At 40.7% G+C, this 13925-nt stretch overlaps 1 protein-coding gene across 3 annotated transcripts; it reads left to right on the top strand.

Annotated features, from left to right (window-relative positions):
* Window positions 1-5571: 5571 nt before the first annotated feature.
* Window positions 5572-13661, top strand: LOC147798178 (uncharacterized). 3 transcript variants are annotated; one of them, XM_087141508.1, is made up of 6 exons: window positions 5572-5617; window positions 6703-6828; window positions 8266-8357; window positions 9219-9398; window positions 10507-10662; window positions 11145-13661. In XM_087141508.1, exons 2-4 carry the CDS (start codon window positions 6747-6749, stop codon window positions 9357-9359), a joined length of 315 nt encoding a protein of 104 aa, XP_086997634.1. In that variant the 5' UTR covers window positions 5572-5617; window positions 6703-6746; the 3' UTR covers window positions 9360-9398; window positions 10507-10662; window positions 11145-13661. The 3 variants fall into 3 exon arrangements, with proteins under 3 accessions (XP_086997634.1, XP_086997633.1, XP_086997635.1); XM_087141507.1 differs by lacking the exon at window positions 5572-5617 and adding an exon at window positions 5641-5815; XM_087141509.1 differs by lacking the exon at window positions 5572-5617 and adding an exon at window positions 5642-5815 and having other exon boundaries at window positions 8287-8357.
* The last annotated feature ends 264 nt before the right edge of the window (window positions 13662-13925 follow it).

Below are 13925 nucleotides of genomic sequence, written 5' to 3'. Positions count from 1 at the left end.
CACGGTATTGCAACAGTAACATGAGTAATTTCAATGCAGTCTTGGTATTCACTGGCATCCCCGTGGGTGGGGCCTGTTTCATCGCCAGGGGATGAAGACTTGATGACAACTCCCTTTGTGAATGTGGAACCTTCCCTTTGAACTGGATCCTCCCATTCACCCAAATCTTACTGTCCCCCATTCACTGGACAAAACAATTTTTTGGGCAACCTCTGGAATTTCCCCGGGGCGGTTCCAGCGGATATCATCACGTCGGAGAGTTTTTTGGGCATCACTGCTTTTGTGGATTTGAGAGTAACAGATTGTTTTCGGTACAAGGATGACATTTTCTTTGCTTCATCACACGGCACAAGATTTCCAGCAATTCCCAAGATACTTTAGCTGGGAACATAGCAGCATCTGGCTCACCATGGATCACTTTCAGAATTGTTGAGTCTTCTTCCCAGACGTCAAGGCCCTTACACAGTCTGGCGGCACCCTCAGTCTCTTTGTTTGCCAGAGATCCACATACATAGATGGCATCTCCACGACCAATTCATCCTGTACCTTGGGATCGACTTACCTGTCATCGGTACCCGTGTTCCGTGGGTCTGCATAAGTGACTAAGGTTTTCTCTGCTAACAACTTCATTATATCGGGGCAACATTCCAGCACAACTTATTCATGGCACATCAAGTTGAGACACAGATCCTGACTCTTTCATCAGCTGAAGAGACTCGTACACTCAAGGTCTACCCATCAGGTTTGCCTTGCCTACTACACTTCCCTTCACATGGGGCTCTTGTCATTTCCAGTGCATCCTGGGTGGCAGTGTTCCACACCAACAAATTCTGCAACATCCTGGGGCATGCAAGACCTCAAGACTGAACCTGGTAGATCACCTGTGAATGTGGCAGGCCTATGCTTGGGAGACTAACAGGGACCTTGGCATCAGGCTGAATGAACATGGGGGCTTTGGTAGTTGAATGGGTCACACTACAAAGTACCAAATTGTGAACATTTTCAACCAGTAATTATGCAAATGAACAGAGCACATGTACGCACGCATTGATTTATATCCTGGTTCTGAAGCTAATACCTTTAAAACATAATTGTGCAACTGAATTGTGTCCATATTGATGCTCCATAACAAATTTCTTTATCTTTTTATTTTGTAAATGTTTCTAAAAGAAATGACTCGGCATTAGGTATCCTTCTACCAAGAACAGTTCCCACTTTTGCCTGTGATCCAATCCAATCCAATCCAGCCTTTTTATTTGGCTGTTTTTATTGCCATATTTTATGCCATTCCTTGCCAAAATGCCCACTCTTGCCTGTGTTTATTGCCAATTGATCTTGCCATATTTTATTGCCATTCCTTGCCAAAATGCCCACGCTTGCCTGTGTTTATTGCCAATTGATCTTGCCATATTTTATTGCCATTCCTTGCCAAATTCCCACTCTTGCCTCTTTTTATTGCCAATAGATCTTGCCATATTTTATTGCCATTCCTTGCCCAAATGCCCACTCTTGCCTGTGTTTATTGCCAATTGATCTTGCCATATTTTATTGCCATTCCTTGCCAAATGCCCACTCTTGCCTGTTTTTATTGCCAATTGATCTTGCCACATTTTATTGCCATTCCTTGCCAAATGCCCACTCTTGCCTGTTTTTATTGCCAATAGATCTTGCCATATCTTATTGCCATTCCTTGCCAAAATGCCCACTCTTGCCTGTGTTTATTGCCAATTGATCTTGCCATATTTTATTGCCATTCCTTGCCAAAATGCCCACTCTTGCCTGTGTTTATTGCCAATAGATCTTGCCATATTTTATTGCCATTCCTTGCCAAAATGCCCACTCTTGCCTGTGTTTATTGCCAATTGATCTTGCCATATTTTATTGCTATTCCTTGCCAAAATGCCCACGCTTGCCTGTGTTTATTGCCAATTGATCTTGCCATATTTTATTGCCATTCCTTGCCAAATGCCCACTCTTGCCTGTGTTTATTGCCAATTGATCTTGCCATCTGTTGCCCCTTTCTTGCCAAAATGCCCACGCTTGCCTGTGTTTATTGCCAATTGATCTTGCCATATTTTATTGCCATTCCTTGCCAAAATGCCCACTCTTGCCTGTGTTTATTGCCAATTGATCTTGCCATATCTTATTGCCATTCCTTGCCAAATGCCCACTCTTGCCTGTTTTTATTGCCAATTGATCTTGCCACATTTTATTGCCATTCCTTGCCAAATGCCCACTCTTGCCTGTTTTTATTGCCAATAGATCTTGCCATATCTTATTGCCATTCCTTGCCAAAATGCCCACTCTTGCCTGTGTTTATTGCCAATTGATCTTGCCATATTTTATTGCCATTCCTTGCCAAAATGCCCACTCTTGCCTGTGTTTATTGCCAATAGATCTTGCCATATTTTATTGCCATTCCTTGCCAAAATGCCCACTCTTGCCTGTGTTTACTGCCAATTGATCTTGCCATATTTTATTGCCATTCCTTGCCAAATGCCCACTCTTGCCTGTGTTTATTGCCAATTGATCTTGCCATCTGTTGCCCCTTTCTTGCCAAAATACCCACTCTTGCCTGTTTTATTGCCAATTGATCTTGCCATCTTTTGCCCCGTTCTTGCCAAAAGCCCACTCTTGCCTGTTCTTATTGCCAATAAATCTTGCCATCTGTTGCCTCTTTCTTGCCAAAAGCCCACTCTTGTCTTTTTAACATGCCAATTGATCTTGCCGTAGGTTTTGCCGCATCTTGCCAAAAGCCCACTTTTGCCTGTTCTGACAATCAAAAATCACTTCCCAGGATACAGGGCCCCATTGATTTGGAAGGCAGTGATTTCTTGCTAACGGCAGGCAACATTTGTCTTGTTGGATTGGGCTTTACACGTTGCCCCCCCCACCATGCTCTGAGGACTGACAGAAGGAGCATTTGTGAGTGTATTTGCACTGCACGTTTTTGCATCCAGCGCAATTGAATGCGAAGCATACTCCACTGCTTCTGGGAAATGTGTAGCCGCGAAAGGAATGCTGTTTAGATAGGAATTCCTGCCCAGATCTGCGTTGACCACTAAACCCTGCATGAAATGTCCCCCGGGAAGACCAACAAAGAGCTCAGAGCTCACCTTTGATTGTAGCCCGTGACCTGTGGGGGGTGGAGCTGTTGACGCATCCAGAATTGGCGGTCATATTCTAACCAACCGCGTCCTCCTAAACGAGCAGCTGTCAGCCTAAGTACATGCATATATTTCAGCAATTCTTGCGCACGCGCAAGGTGAGCCCCTAAGAAAACTGAGGAGTACACTAAAAAGGCATCCGTCCACCCTTGGATTGAGCTAGTTGTTGTTTTGCTTTTGCCTCTTTCAGTAGGAGCTGTCCTGACTGATCAAGGCTCAATGTGAAACTTGAGGAGAGGGAGGGGTTGTTATGATCCAGGAGCAAGCCCAACTAATATATATATTCACTTTTGACAATTTTTTCCTTAATGTTTGCAGGAACAGTAGCACCTATATATGTACATGTAGGGGGGTCACAAACTGACAACAATGCCAATGCAGTGGTTCCTCCCCCGATTTGTTACCATTGAGAACCACATTAGTTGACCCCAAGGACACCCCCAGGACAGTAGGAGCCGAGGGGCCACCCAAGATTGGCCAATTATACTCACCCAGTGGGCGGTGACTGCGCCCCACTGCCATTTGCATGCCATTAGTGAAGTGGCCTGGCTCGCTGGAGCTCCACTGTAACTGTTGAGGACCGCTGGGCTGGTAGTGCTAGTGGTAATGGTAGCAACTCCCCCTGCCATAACAGTCGATGAGCATGTCAGCAGTGATGAACAGTCTTATGTTCCCCCGATTCCGCTCTCGAGCGCTTGACCCACACCCGACATGCCCGATGCTGCACATGCCGTCAAGGCCGAGAAAACATAGTAGACCCATGGATTCTACCTCCATGGTAGACCTAACGTTAGGGATAAGTCCTGTTGCAGAACTTGATGAGTATCCTGCAGATTTGTTGCCGTGGACAGAGGGGAGGAGACCACATTCACGGCTCCAATCATGTCAATCGGGGGCCCGATGTTCGTACCTTCGTCACTGGGAACGGTGCCATGTTGTTGGGTGACAGCCGAGTGGAATGAGGGTGCCCTTCCGCTGGACCGCTGGCATGTTGGCCTACTATAACAATATCGGCGATTGACACGGGCCGATCAACGTCTGTGTAACACAAGCTAGCGCTTGTGCACGCGTGCGCGTCCATGGTTTGGCTTACGGTCTCCGAATCTTGACAACCGGTACGTGTCATAGCCAAATTTGCATCCTTGTTGGTGTTTCGTCCCGCAGCCCCTGGCACTTTTCTCTCGTTCTGCCCACGGCATGCTCCCGGCTGTTCAGAACGAAGATGGGTTGAATCATTGTTATTATGGAATTTGTACAATTTATGAGATTTCATGATCACTACTTGTGATGAAATAGCGCATTTTGTTACTTACAAATTTAGCTTTCCAGTAAAAGCCAACATTTTGTTAGCCAGTCTTAGCCAAGTCTTTGAACACTGACGTATTGGAGGGTGGAGAATAACATTACATACTTTGCATGGGTAATGGAACAGTGTATCCATATTTTAAAAGTTCATTTACGATGGCAAAAGTAGGTCTCATGTCAGGTATTTTTCTCCATTTCCTGGTCACAGCAATATTTGTATTATTTTTTTTTACAAGCAACAAATTACAACTGCTAGGATATTTCTGGCTTCGCTTGTTCAGCTAAGATGCAGGCAGTAATCAGACTATCAGTGAACACTTTCAAGTGCCAGAGTTGTAACTCCTTTTGTGTCTTTCCTCTATGAAAACCCTACTCACAGTCATCCCACTATCTTTGTTTTTATATCATGGTGTTGTTTTGGCTTCTGGTAATAACATTTGATAAGTATACCGATTACTTTCTTTCCTACTCTCTTATGAAGTTTTTTTTTGTTACGCCGGCGGCAGGAGGAGAAAACATGACACATGCCAACAAACCCTTCCCCCCGACACTCTACAAATTGATGTCAACAACAAATGATACATTATGTTAATTTTGGCCTGCTGGTTTCAAATTCATTAAAATAATACCCACCGAATAGCAGTTACAAACCAACCCTCGTATCGTCTGGTAGGAGAGTAGAAGAAATAGCTCATACTCTCCCGATAATTCTGCTTCAAAATACAAGTCACAAATTCTGTGGCACCTTCAAAACACCCGCCATTGCAAGACTGCGTGCGCATTTAGAGCACGTGTTGTGGCGTCAGACGCAGAAAGGGGGACTGGTTCGCGCCAAGAGTTGTGAACTGCTAGTTTGGAAAGATATCTGACGGAAACCAGTCAGTTTGTTTTTGTTCTGCCGATATAATAGAACCTGGAAGTTGCAATGCCGCAGTCTCGTACGCACATAAACATTCACAATTTGAAGTTTTATGGTAGTCTGTCAGTGAAAGCCGAAAAAATATTTTACTCGGTTTTACCATTTATAAGGTAATAAACATGAAGCAATATTCTACTTTTATGAAAGATTCTAATATTTTATCTAACCTTTGTGACAACAGATGTGTGATGTCAACTCAAACGTATCTGGAACCCATCGACTGCAGGTAGGTCAATCTTTGCAAGGGCAGGTTGTACAATCTATCTCATTCTCAAGAAAGCACGGCGAGTAAAAACACGTGCGCGTGAACAAGGAGACCTAGGGCAAAACGTACATGTCCATCGCTAGACGTGAAAGGTCGTCAATAAAATTCGTATACCCGTCTCCAGGTGACTTTTCCCAAATGTTACTGAAGAAGTCAAAGGTAAAATTCCAACGTGAGTGTTTAATAGGGTGGTTTCAGTGAGGTATTACACTGTACTCTTCCAAAAATTATCGAACGTGATCAATGTAAAATCCCCATAGGCAGAGATCTGGGGAAATTAAACATTTCCTGTAGTTTTACTTCAGAAGATCTGTTGCGCGGAACCCCAAAATTATGCCATGTTACCATGAACAAATAATCTAGGTATCTTTGCATCAGTTGAAGTCCACTTCAAGTGAATAACTGACTTCCCTGTGTTGACCAGTCCCATTTGCCATTAGGTTGAAGCATAGTAAGTTAGTAATGAAACAAGATTGTTAATTGGTGGAAAGCTGTCAGCTGACTGTAACACATGTGGTAAATGCCTGCTGTAGGAGTGTCTCAAAAACTGGGAACTTTCCCATTCTGTTGGACCGTTCCAACTGGAACGTTTGTGTTCCATCATGTTGTTCCAGAACATTCCAGGCAGCGTTAATTCCGTTGGGAACACTTGTTTCCTATGGAACAGTCCTGCCATTACATCATTAAGGTAATGATACTCTTTGCACCATACAGCACTTATAAAGAATAAAACTTCCCTGAAACTAAAACCCACCTACATGTAGATTATTCAAAATGCACTTTCAGAATTGAGGATGGTAGAGCCAACCACTCTTAATTTTTATGTAATGTTGTGTCCATTGAAAGTTGCATTTTTTTCTTTAAAGTGGAAGATTTCTATGAATTTCAGAAGGTTCAGTTAAATTATCCCTGCCACTGAAACCTTTATCTTGTTTTTGGAGCTAACTCAACATTAAATACTGGAGAAAAAGTTTTACTGACAACCCTGACCTCATACCGCAGACTTCTTCTTTCACTTGGTGTTCTTTTTCTCCTGCCCAAATCAGCTGCCGCAGGTTACTTGATTGCATGACCTGGGACTATCGCTAGAATGACGGTGGCCACTGCTGACTTCCACACTGATTCCAGAGGAGAAGACAGGAGTCCAGATGAACCTGATTTGAGTTCTTTCAGTAAGATTTTAATTTTTTTTCTTAAAAAGTTCAAGTTGTAAACTTGTATGGTATTTTACAAATTGTCACAATATGAGTTTTGCCAGTGAAGATGTATGTCAAAGAGATGGTATTTGTGATAATCCTTAGAATCAGTTACATGTATCTCCATAGAGGATAATTCCGAACACAAATAATGCAAATATTGTGTGACAGTAGCACCATTACATTTGGTCAAACTTTTTTTGTGTATGAAATACCAATGAGGCCTAGTGACAGTGTGATAAATTTCTAGCGTGGCATGGAATTGCCCTGAAGTTAACTTCATTAGCTAGATGAAGTGGATGTTTTGGAACCTGCCTCTTCAGTATTGGTTTTGGGTGTGTGTTTAATTATATAACTCTTTCTGAATGTTATTTTTTAAAAATGGCAGCGCAGCCATTCCATGGTGACTCGTGTGACATTTAAACAAAATGTTGAGTTTTAATGCATTACTGTTGCTAACATGGCACTTATTCAACTCAAATTAGCATGTAATTAAAACAAGACATTTTGGATGTATCTCTTAGTTTTTATTTGATCACTTTAAATGTTTGTTGTTTTCTTTATCACGGTTTCTTTGACATGACTCAAGTGACAGGATAGAAATGGGGATTTTTCATATCCCTTGATTCTAAAAGCATTTCCTATGAATGTACAAGTGTGCTAAAGTAAATTTTTACTGAACTAAAAACTTAATTCTCTGACGTAATTCACGCATAGGTTACATTGTGCCAAGTCTCTCTTGTTGTGAGAAATGGCCTGAAGAAAATGTGACTCGCATGGCACAAATGCATGACTCGCGTGACACAGTAGCGTTTTACTTTTACACTATAACTGTAATAATAGTAAAACAAATCAAATTATAATATTACATTAATAAAACTGATGGACCTGCAAACATGGCAAATACATTATGGAAGAGTGTGAAAATTGCTATTTATCCCTTTACTTTGGCAAATTTTAGGGTGGAAATCTGGTATTTAACACACTACACCAAGTATGTGGCCTGTCACGACAAAATGAGAGTAAAGTCGCATCCCACTCTTTCCTGTTTTGAGGGTTCAAATTTTTATATTGAAGTAGAGGACACTTTTTTGATTTTGTGATATTTGGAAAGACGATAGCATTATTTGTGCCTGGTCTTAAATGTTGAAACAATGTCGGGAACAAAGACGCAAAGCTGCAAGAATAAAGCCACATCGTCAACTTATACATTTACCCTAAGTGTTCCATGTACAGCTCATTTTGTGCTGACAGGTCATATATTCATAACATTGACTTTGAGTAAAACTGCCTCTGAATTTAATTAAAGTGAGTGTCATGAATTCCACACGATTATTTCAGAAAAATATTTGTAATTTTTGGTTCGTCCAGTGCTTTTTCTTTTGCACTTTCAATGATCTCATTGAACTGCAGCTGTCCCCTGTTGTTCATCAGGTTGGGTTGTGGCACTGTGCACAGTATATTGTCTACTGGCTGCCAAGATTCTTCAGCATCTGCTGACCAGGGTGTGTATGTTTGCCCATCTTACCTACATGTATTGTACATTTACATGTGCCCATCATCATACTTGCATGTATTGTACGTATAATTGACAGAGTTTACAAAGGAAAGAGCTGCAATTAATGATGCAATTGTACTGGAATGTAGACGTAGCTACAGCATCATTTATTTGGTAAAAATCTTTAATTTCATTAACTGATTCAATTTCATGTTTTCACAGTGAAAATTACACTCAATTTCAATTCCTGGCGTGTGACTCGTGTGACATACGGCGCGTGTGTGACTCGCGTGACACTCTTGAAAGAGTTTTTTCTACAAGGAATGCAAAGCAAATAAGAATATTTATGCTTTTATTGATAAACTACTACTGTATTTGATTTACAAATATCAAACACTAGCTGAATCCCTGTCTAGTTTTTAGTAATCTAAAAAAAATTGTCAGATTATGTGACTGGCGTGACATATTTTGAGGGTGTTTTCATGATGAAAACCTAGGAAAATACAAAAAGTATTTGGAGACCTTTTCGATGTTTTATCAAATAGACTGGAATAGCTACCTAATGTATGCATATGAAGTAAAATCATATGAATGAGCTTCAGTTACTTTCTAAGTTTGTGATTTGTACCCCAGCCACTCCTTTTTGACCACAAATTTCCTCCATATTCAGGAGACTGTAACCTAAATAAAAAATTCTTTGATTTAAAAGTTCTTTTGAGATTTAGATGGTTTAAATATTCCTCTTATCAAATACAACTGAGAAAAATTTATTTATTTCACTTCAGTTTTTAAGTTTGATGATGACCCTTACACGGAATGGCTGAGCAAGATATTGAAGTTTGAATGTGTGTAAAAATCAATTTGCCAGAACCTGAGCCAGGCTGTTCACCAGATGCCATTGAGCAAGCAGACCAATCCTGGAAGACAATGTCTAGTTACAGAGCACCCCCAAGGCATTCCGAGAGAAAAATCTGGTGCCCCTTGTCGAATGCAAGTCTCGTTTTACTAGCCTTCGTTTCGCTGCTGATTAGCTGGTCATTTCTCTGAGGTACATTTTAATACTTTCAATACAACTCTTAAAGCTGTGAAACTAACCCATTAACTTATTTCTTCCCCCTTAGGTTATATGCCAAACTATATTAAATTCAGAAATTCAAAATTTTTAGTTTTTTCTTCAAAGTCAGCATTGTGATGTAGGCCTGTGCCAGGTACCCAGATACTGGGGTACCTGCCTGTCAATATCAAAACCTGGTTCCATTTTTTCATCCTGGCTGCCTGTTGAAAAACAGACAGAAATCTTTGTATAGAATGTATGTGAACTTTCATTGTGAAGGGCAGAATTGCTGGAAAATCACCATACCACTGAAAAACCCTGTCCTGCAGTCATAACTGTGGTTCAGAGGTCACATACCCCACCCATTGTAACAGCAAACCTGTGAACACAAGCCGAAGGAATTTCATATCCTGAGGTGGCCGCACCGTTGATGTACAAAAAAAGATCCCTGTTTCGGGCACATGGTCCGCCGAGATTATGTGCGGTGCCATTTGTTAATGTGTATTTTTTTTAGATTTTAAGGGTATCCAGTATTGACATCAAACAGGTACCAAGGTCATACAGGTCATACTCGTGTTGTCATGTAGGTGGTATTGAAAAAAATTGATTTTTGGAGAGTGGTTACCTTGTGTATGACAAATGTGATGTGGATGAACATTATTTGCATTGACCCTAGCCTGTTAACACTAATTGTGGTTTTTAGAAGTTGTCTATGGTATGTACAACACAAGTGAGGGACACTGACATGGCGCTACAACAAATGTTACTGTGCTCCTGAAATTTTAAAGTAGTGGCCAACAAGTACTCATTCGGGTACAATGAGAAAAAGTGTGGTCCTGAGAATTTTACCTACAGAGTTTGAGCTTGTTTGATGAGAGTTTTGGAGACGGTGTCTCCCAAGCCTTTTTCCTTGCTTGTTTGTATTTGAATGGACTTTCTGTGGATTGTGATACACAGAGCCCTAAGCTCATGATGTACCAGTACCACAGCATTGAGCATGCACTCTGCAAAGTTTAGAGACTACATACAGTGTATTTTTTCTTATAAGAAATGCAAAATCCAGTCGGTTCTTGCAACACATAGTATTATTCATTCTACATAGATCCCTTTGGTGATGAGGCCAAGCAACGTGTGTTCTCTACTGGCAAGGAGTTTGGGCCCATGCAGCCTAACTCGTGAATATTCAAGATGTGGTGATCTACATGTATACACAAGGTCCATCTAATCCAGACCAACTGGGTGTTGGAGAGACCACCAGGTAATCAAACCTTCTTGCTGAATCAAACACTTCCTGTAGATTTACTTCAGAAGCACTGTTGCGCTGAACCCCAAATTTATGTCATATGATCATGAACAAATATTCTAAGTATCTTTGCATTTGCTGATTCCACTTTAAGTGAATAACTGACTTCCCTGCGTTGCCCAGTCCCATTTGCCATTAAGTTGAAAGCAAAGTGAGTCAGTAATGAAACAAGACCGCTAACAGGAGGAAAGCTATCAGCTGACTACAATGTGTATGGTAGACTGCCTGCTAATTCATCGTAGTCTGAAGGTGAAGATGATTATCTCTTCCGCACTTAGTGATTGAATTTTCATAAAACTTTTGTAAGCTGTGGTGCATACTAAGGCATTGAAGCTGTGTGAAAAGTCGGATCAGTTTCAAAAACTTTTTTCTACGATCTCAATCTCTGTTATAGCAATTTAAGCTCTTGTTTACATCTAGCAATTTGTTCTCAACAGTGTGCATCCACGGCCTGCATATGTTCACATTGATCTGGATCATCAGCCTCCCTGTCTTGTCAACGAGTACTACTGCATGAAGGTGGCAATAATCAACAATGAAGAAGTAGCCATTACACTTCCTATGTATGTGCATCATAGGGTACATACGGCGAAAAAAACAAAATCAATGGATAAGAGACTATGCCACTTAAATTTATGTCCAATTTGTGCAGGGGATGAAGCATGTATGTTTGCTTAGCATGGAGAGACTTTGTCCAGCACAGATGGGTTACAGCCAAAATGTTGCAATGTGCGTTGGTAGTAACTGGTCCCTGGCTGGTTTTCAGTCAGCCAGAAAATGTGCTTAGCGACATGTTCTGCTAGCCTTCCCATGAGATTGGACCAGGGAGAAGACTTTAAACTGCTGTGAACTGCTGAATCCAATTTATTCTGCTTTGGTTAAGACTAGCATGTCTGCCTGTGAAAGCCACTAGTCAGCCACAGGGGCTACTTCCCGTAGACTTTGGTGTTAATGCCACAAGTTCACTGTGGTCATTAGGAGGGTTGTGTATTTTGATGACATGATATTTGTTCAACCATTTGTGGACAATTGACAATAGGTTTTTTCTGTTCAATTATTCTCTGATATTTCTTTATGTACATGTATATTGATACACATGTATATTGGTCAGTTAAGGAAAGAATGCAAACTTATCTCAAGGTTTACCCCAAGGCACCTCACCAACCCTGTTAAACCTTGTAAAACTTCCAGGTAATCCTGTTTAAAATTGCATTCTTCCCCAACATTGCCTGGTGCATACAGATGTTCATAGTAATGACCACTTGCATCATTAGCATTGTTCTCTTAAGACTGTCACAGGACTCCACGGGATTGTCACAAGACAACAAGACCTCCAGTCTGAATTTAAGTCACAAGCTACAAATGATGTGCAACAAAAGTATTCCTTTGTGTTGTCCTTGTTACTTTTGACTCGTGTGACATGCCTTGTAATGGTGTCAACTACAAACGGATCATTAGCACTCTGTTCACCTGCTTAAAACTCCCATTTTCATGAAATGAAAAACAAATGAGTCAATGGCATATAGGCAGGTGAAAGGAGAGTGACAAAGTCCTGTATGCCCCAAGTGTTTTCAGACAGATTAGTGTCACTTTTTGCAGTATAAAATCTCAAAAATGAAAAAACCCATGGGATGGATTGTCCCAAGTGGAACAAAAGCAGTGAAGACCAAAACTTTCATCAATAAAAACTTTTACAAATCAAAACTTTTTACCCGCCATGAGTTGAAGTGCTGCCTCATCAGCAAAGAAAAGACAGGTTAATTGGAAGTTTCTCTCTTTAATACGGAAGCATATAGAGGCCACAAGTTACTGCAGTGACTTAAGTCGTTGAATGCCTATCTCACTGTTATATGACCTTGCCGCGGTGTCAAACTGAACTCCCGCCGCAGCGAATATTTCAGTAGTTTCAAAATTCCTGTTATGTATCATCAGGGTGGAATGCATTGAGATTGGGTCTCAGATCATTTCAAACAAAAGGAGATTTGGTATTTCAAAACAGTTTGATTTCCAACAAAAAACAAAAGAAATCTCATTCGCGGCGTGAATTTCCATCTTTGCAAATTGGGTAGACTATTCTGCATTCCCTAGTTGACTGCCCGTTGGAAAGATTACCGTGCCTTTTCATTTATACTTACACAGGGTGTCCACTTCAAAAAGTTTAACTGCAATGGCAAAAACTTTATATGTGGGAAAGAGAAATAAGCGTAGAATGTCCTCTTTGCAATGGTATACAGCTTGTGATATTATTGACACAGATGACTGAACAAATTAGACTGATGGATCAAAAGTCACATGGAAAAGCACTCTCCACCAAGCAAAAATGACCCATGAATGGACAAGATTTTAAACAACCAATGACAAAGTGTACACCTGTTTTGTCAAAATGATGTGCACGAGTGGTTTCTGTATAGGGATGCCATCCTTACTGACTATGCATACACATTATTGAAAAGTAATGATTGTGGCTTCTTTATTTCGTCCTGTGACATTGATTTCTGCTTAAAACGTAAGGCGCTTTCTGTTACATGCTGTGACTTTTGATTCAGTAACCAAGTTGCTGTGCATGTCAATTTCTTCTTTGTTATAAAGATAATCACTTCTTTTTGGGCATGTGATTAGTAAGGCATGTTGCAGCATACCTGTGTATAAAAATTGTTTATTTCTATGGAGTGAAATTTTATGTGTGGCCTTTGACAGAAGTGGCAAGTTTCTTTTGCTGTCCAGTGTATTGCAAATGGCCCTTATAATTATACGCTTGCGTAGTTAGGAGATACCTGACAGAATGAAAGTGTGATATGATACGCAGGATATTGTTTCAAGCTGTAACGCACTAAACACATCTGAAACTTCTTGACCATGTTGTCAGATATTACGAAAAATTCAAATCATACTGTATGAAACTTATGAGATATCTTTGTTAATTCTGTAAATAAAACAAACCAAAGTAGCACCCAGTCCTTGCTGCAACGTAATTATTACGTCGAGCTGAACAAAATAATATTTACTGTAGGTTCTTATTAATGTTTATGTTCCTATTAAAACCAATTAAGCCTGGTTATCAAAAGCACCGTTAATTCGAGTTTCTAAGGCTACCAAGGAAATTTAGGTCAGTATCCTTCGTTCTTCAGCTTTTATTCCTGGTATTATGGTTCTCATTACTACCAGTTTAGCCCACAAAGTCTGAAGGATTTCTTATGTACATGCTTTTGCCGAGCGGC

This window comes from Acanthaster planci, linkage group LG09 (assembly GCF_054643075.1).
Source record: "Acanthaster planci isolate LZ-2023a linkage group LG09, COTS_SCS, whole genome shotgun sequence".
NCBI classification, from domain to species: Eukaryota; Metazoa; Echinodermata; class Asteroidea; order Valvatida; family Acanthasteridae; genus Acanthaster; species Acanthaster planci.
Note: the sequence above shows the minus strand (reverse complement) of the source record. Positions and strands in the feature narration are given on the sequence as shown.

Excerpts from the sequence above, each read along its gene's own strand:
- LOC147798178 (XM_087141508.1), top strand. The coding sequence starts at position 6,747 with ATGACGGTGGCCACTGCTGACTTCCACACTGATTCCAGAGGAGAAGAC. Across the intron at positions 6,829-8,265 it reads ACCTGATTTGAGTTCTTTCA|CTGTCCCCTGTTGTTCATCA; the intron begins GTAAGATTTTAA and ends ATTGAACTGCAG. Across the intron at positions 8,358-9,218 it reads TTCAGCATCTGCTGACCAGG|AACCTGAGCCAGGCTGTTCA; the intron begins GTGTGTATGTTT and ends TCAATTTGCCAG.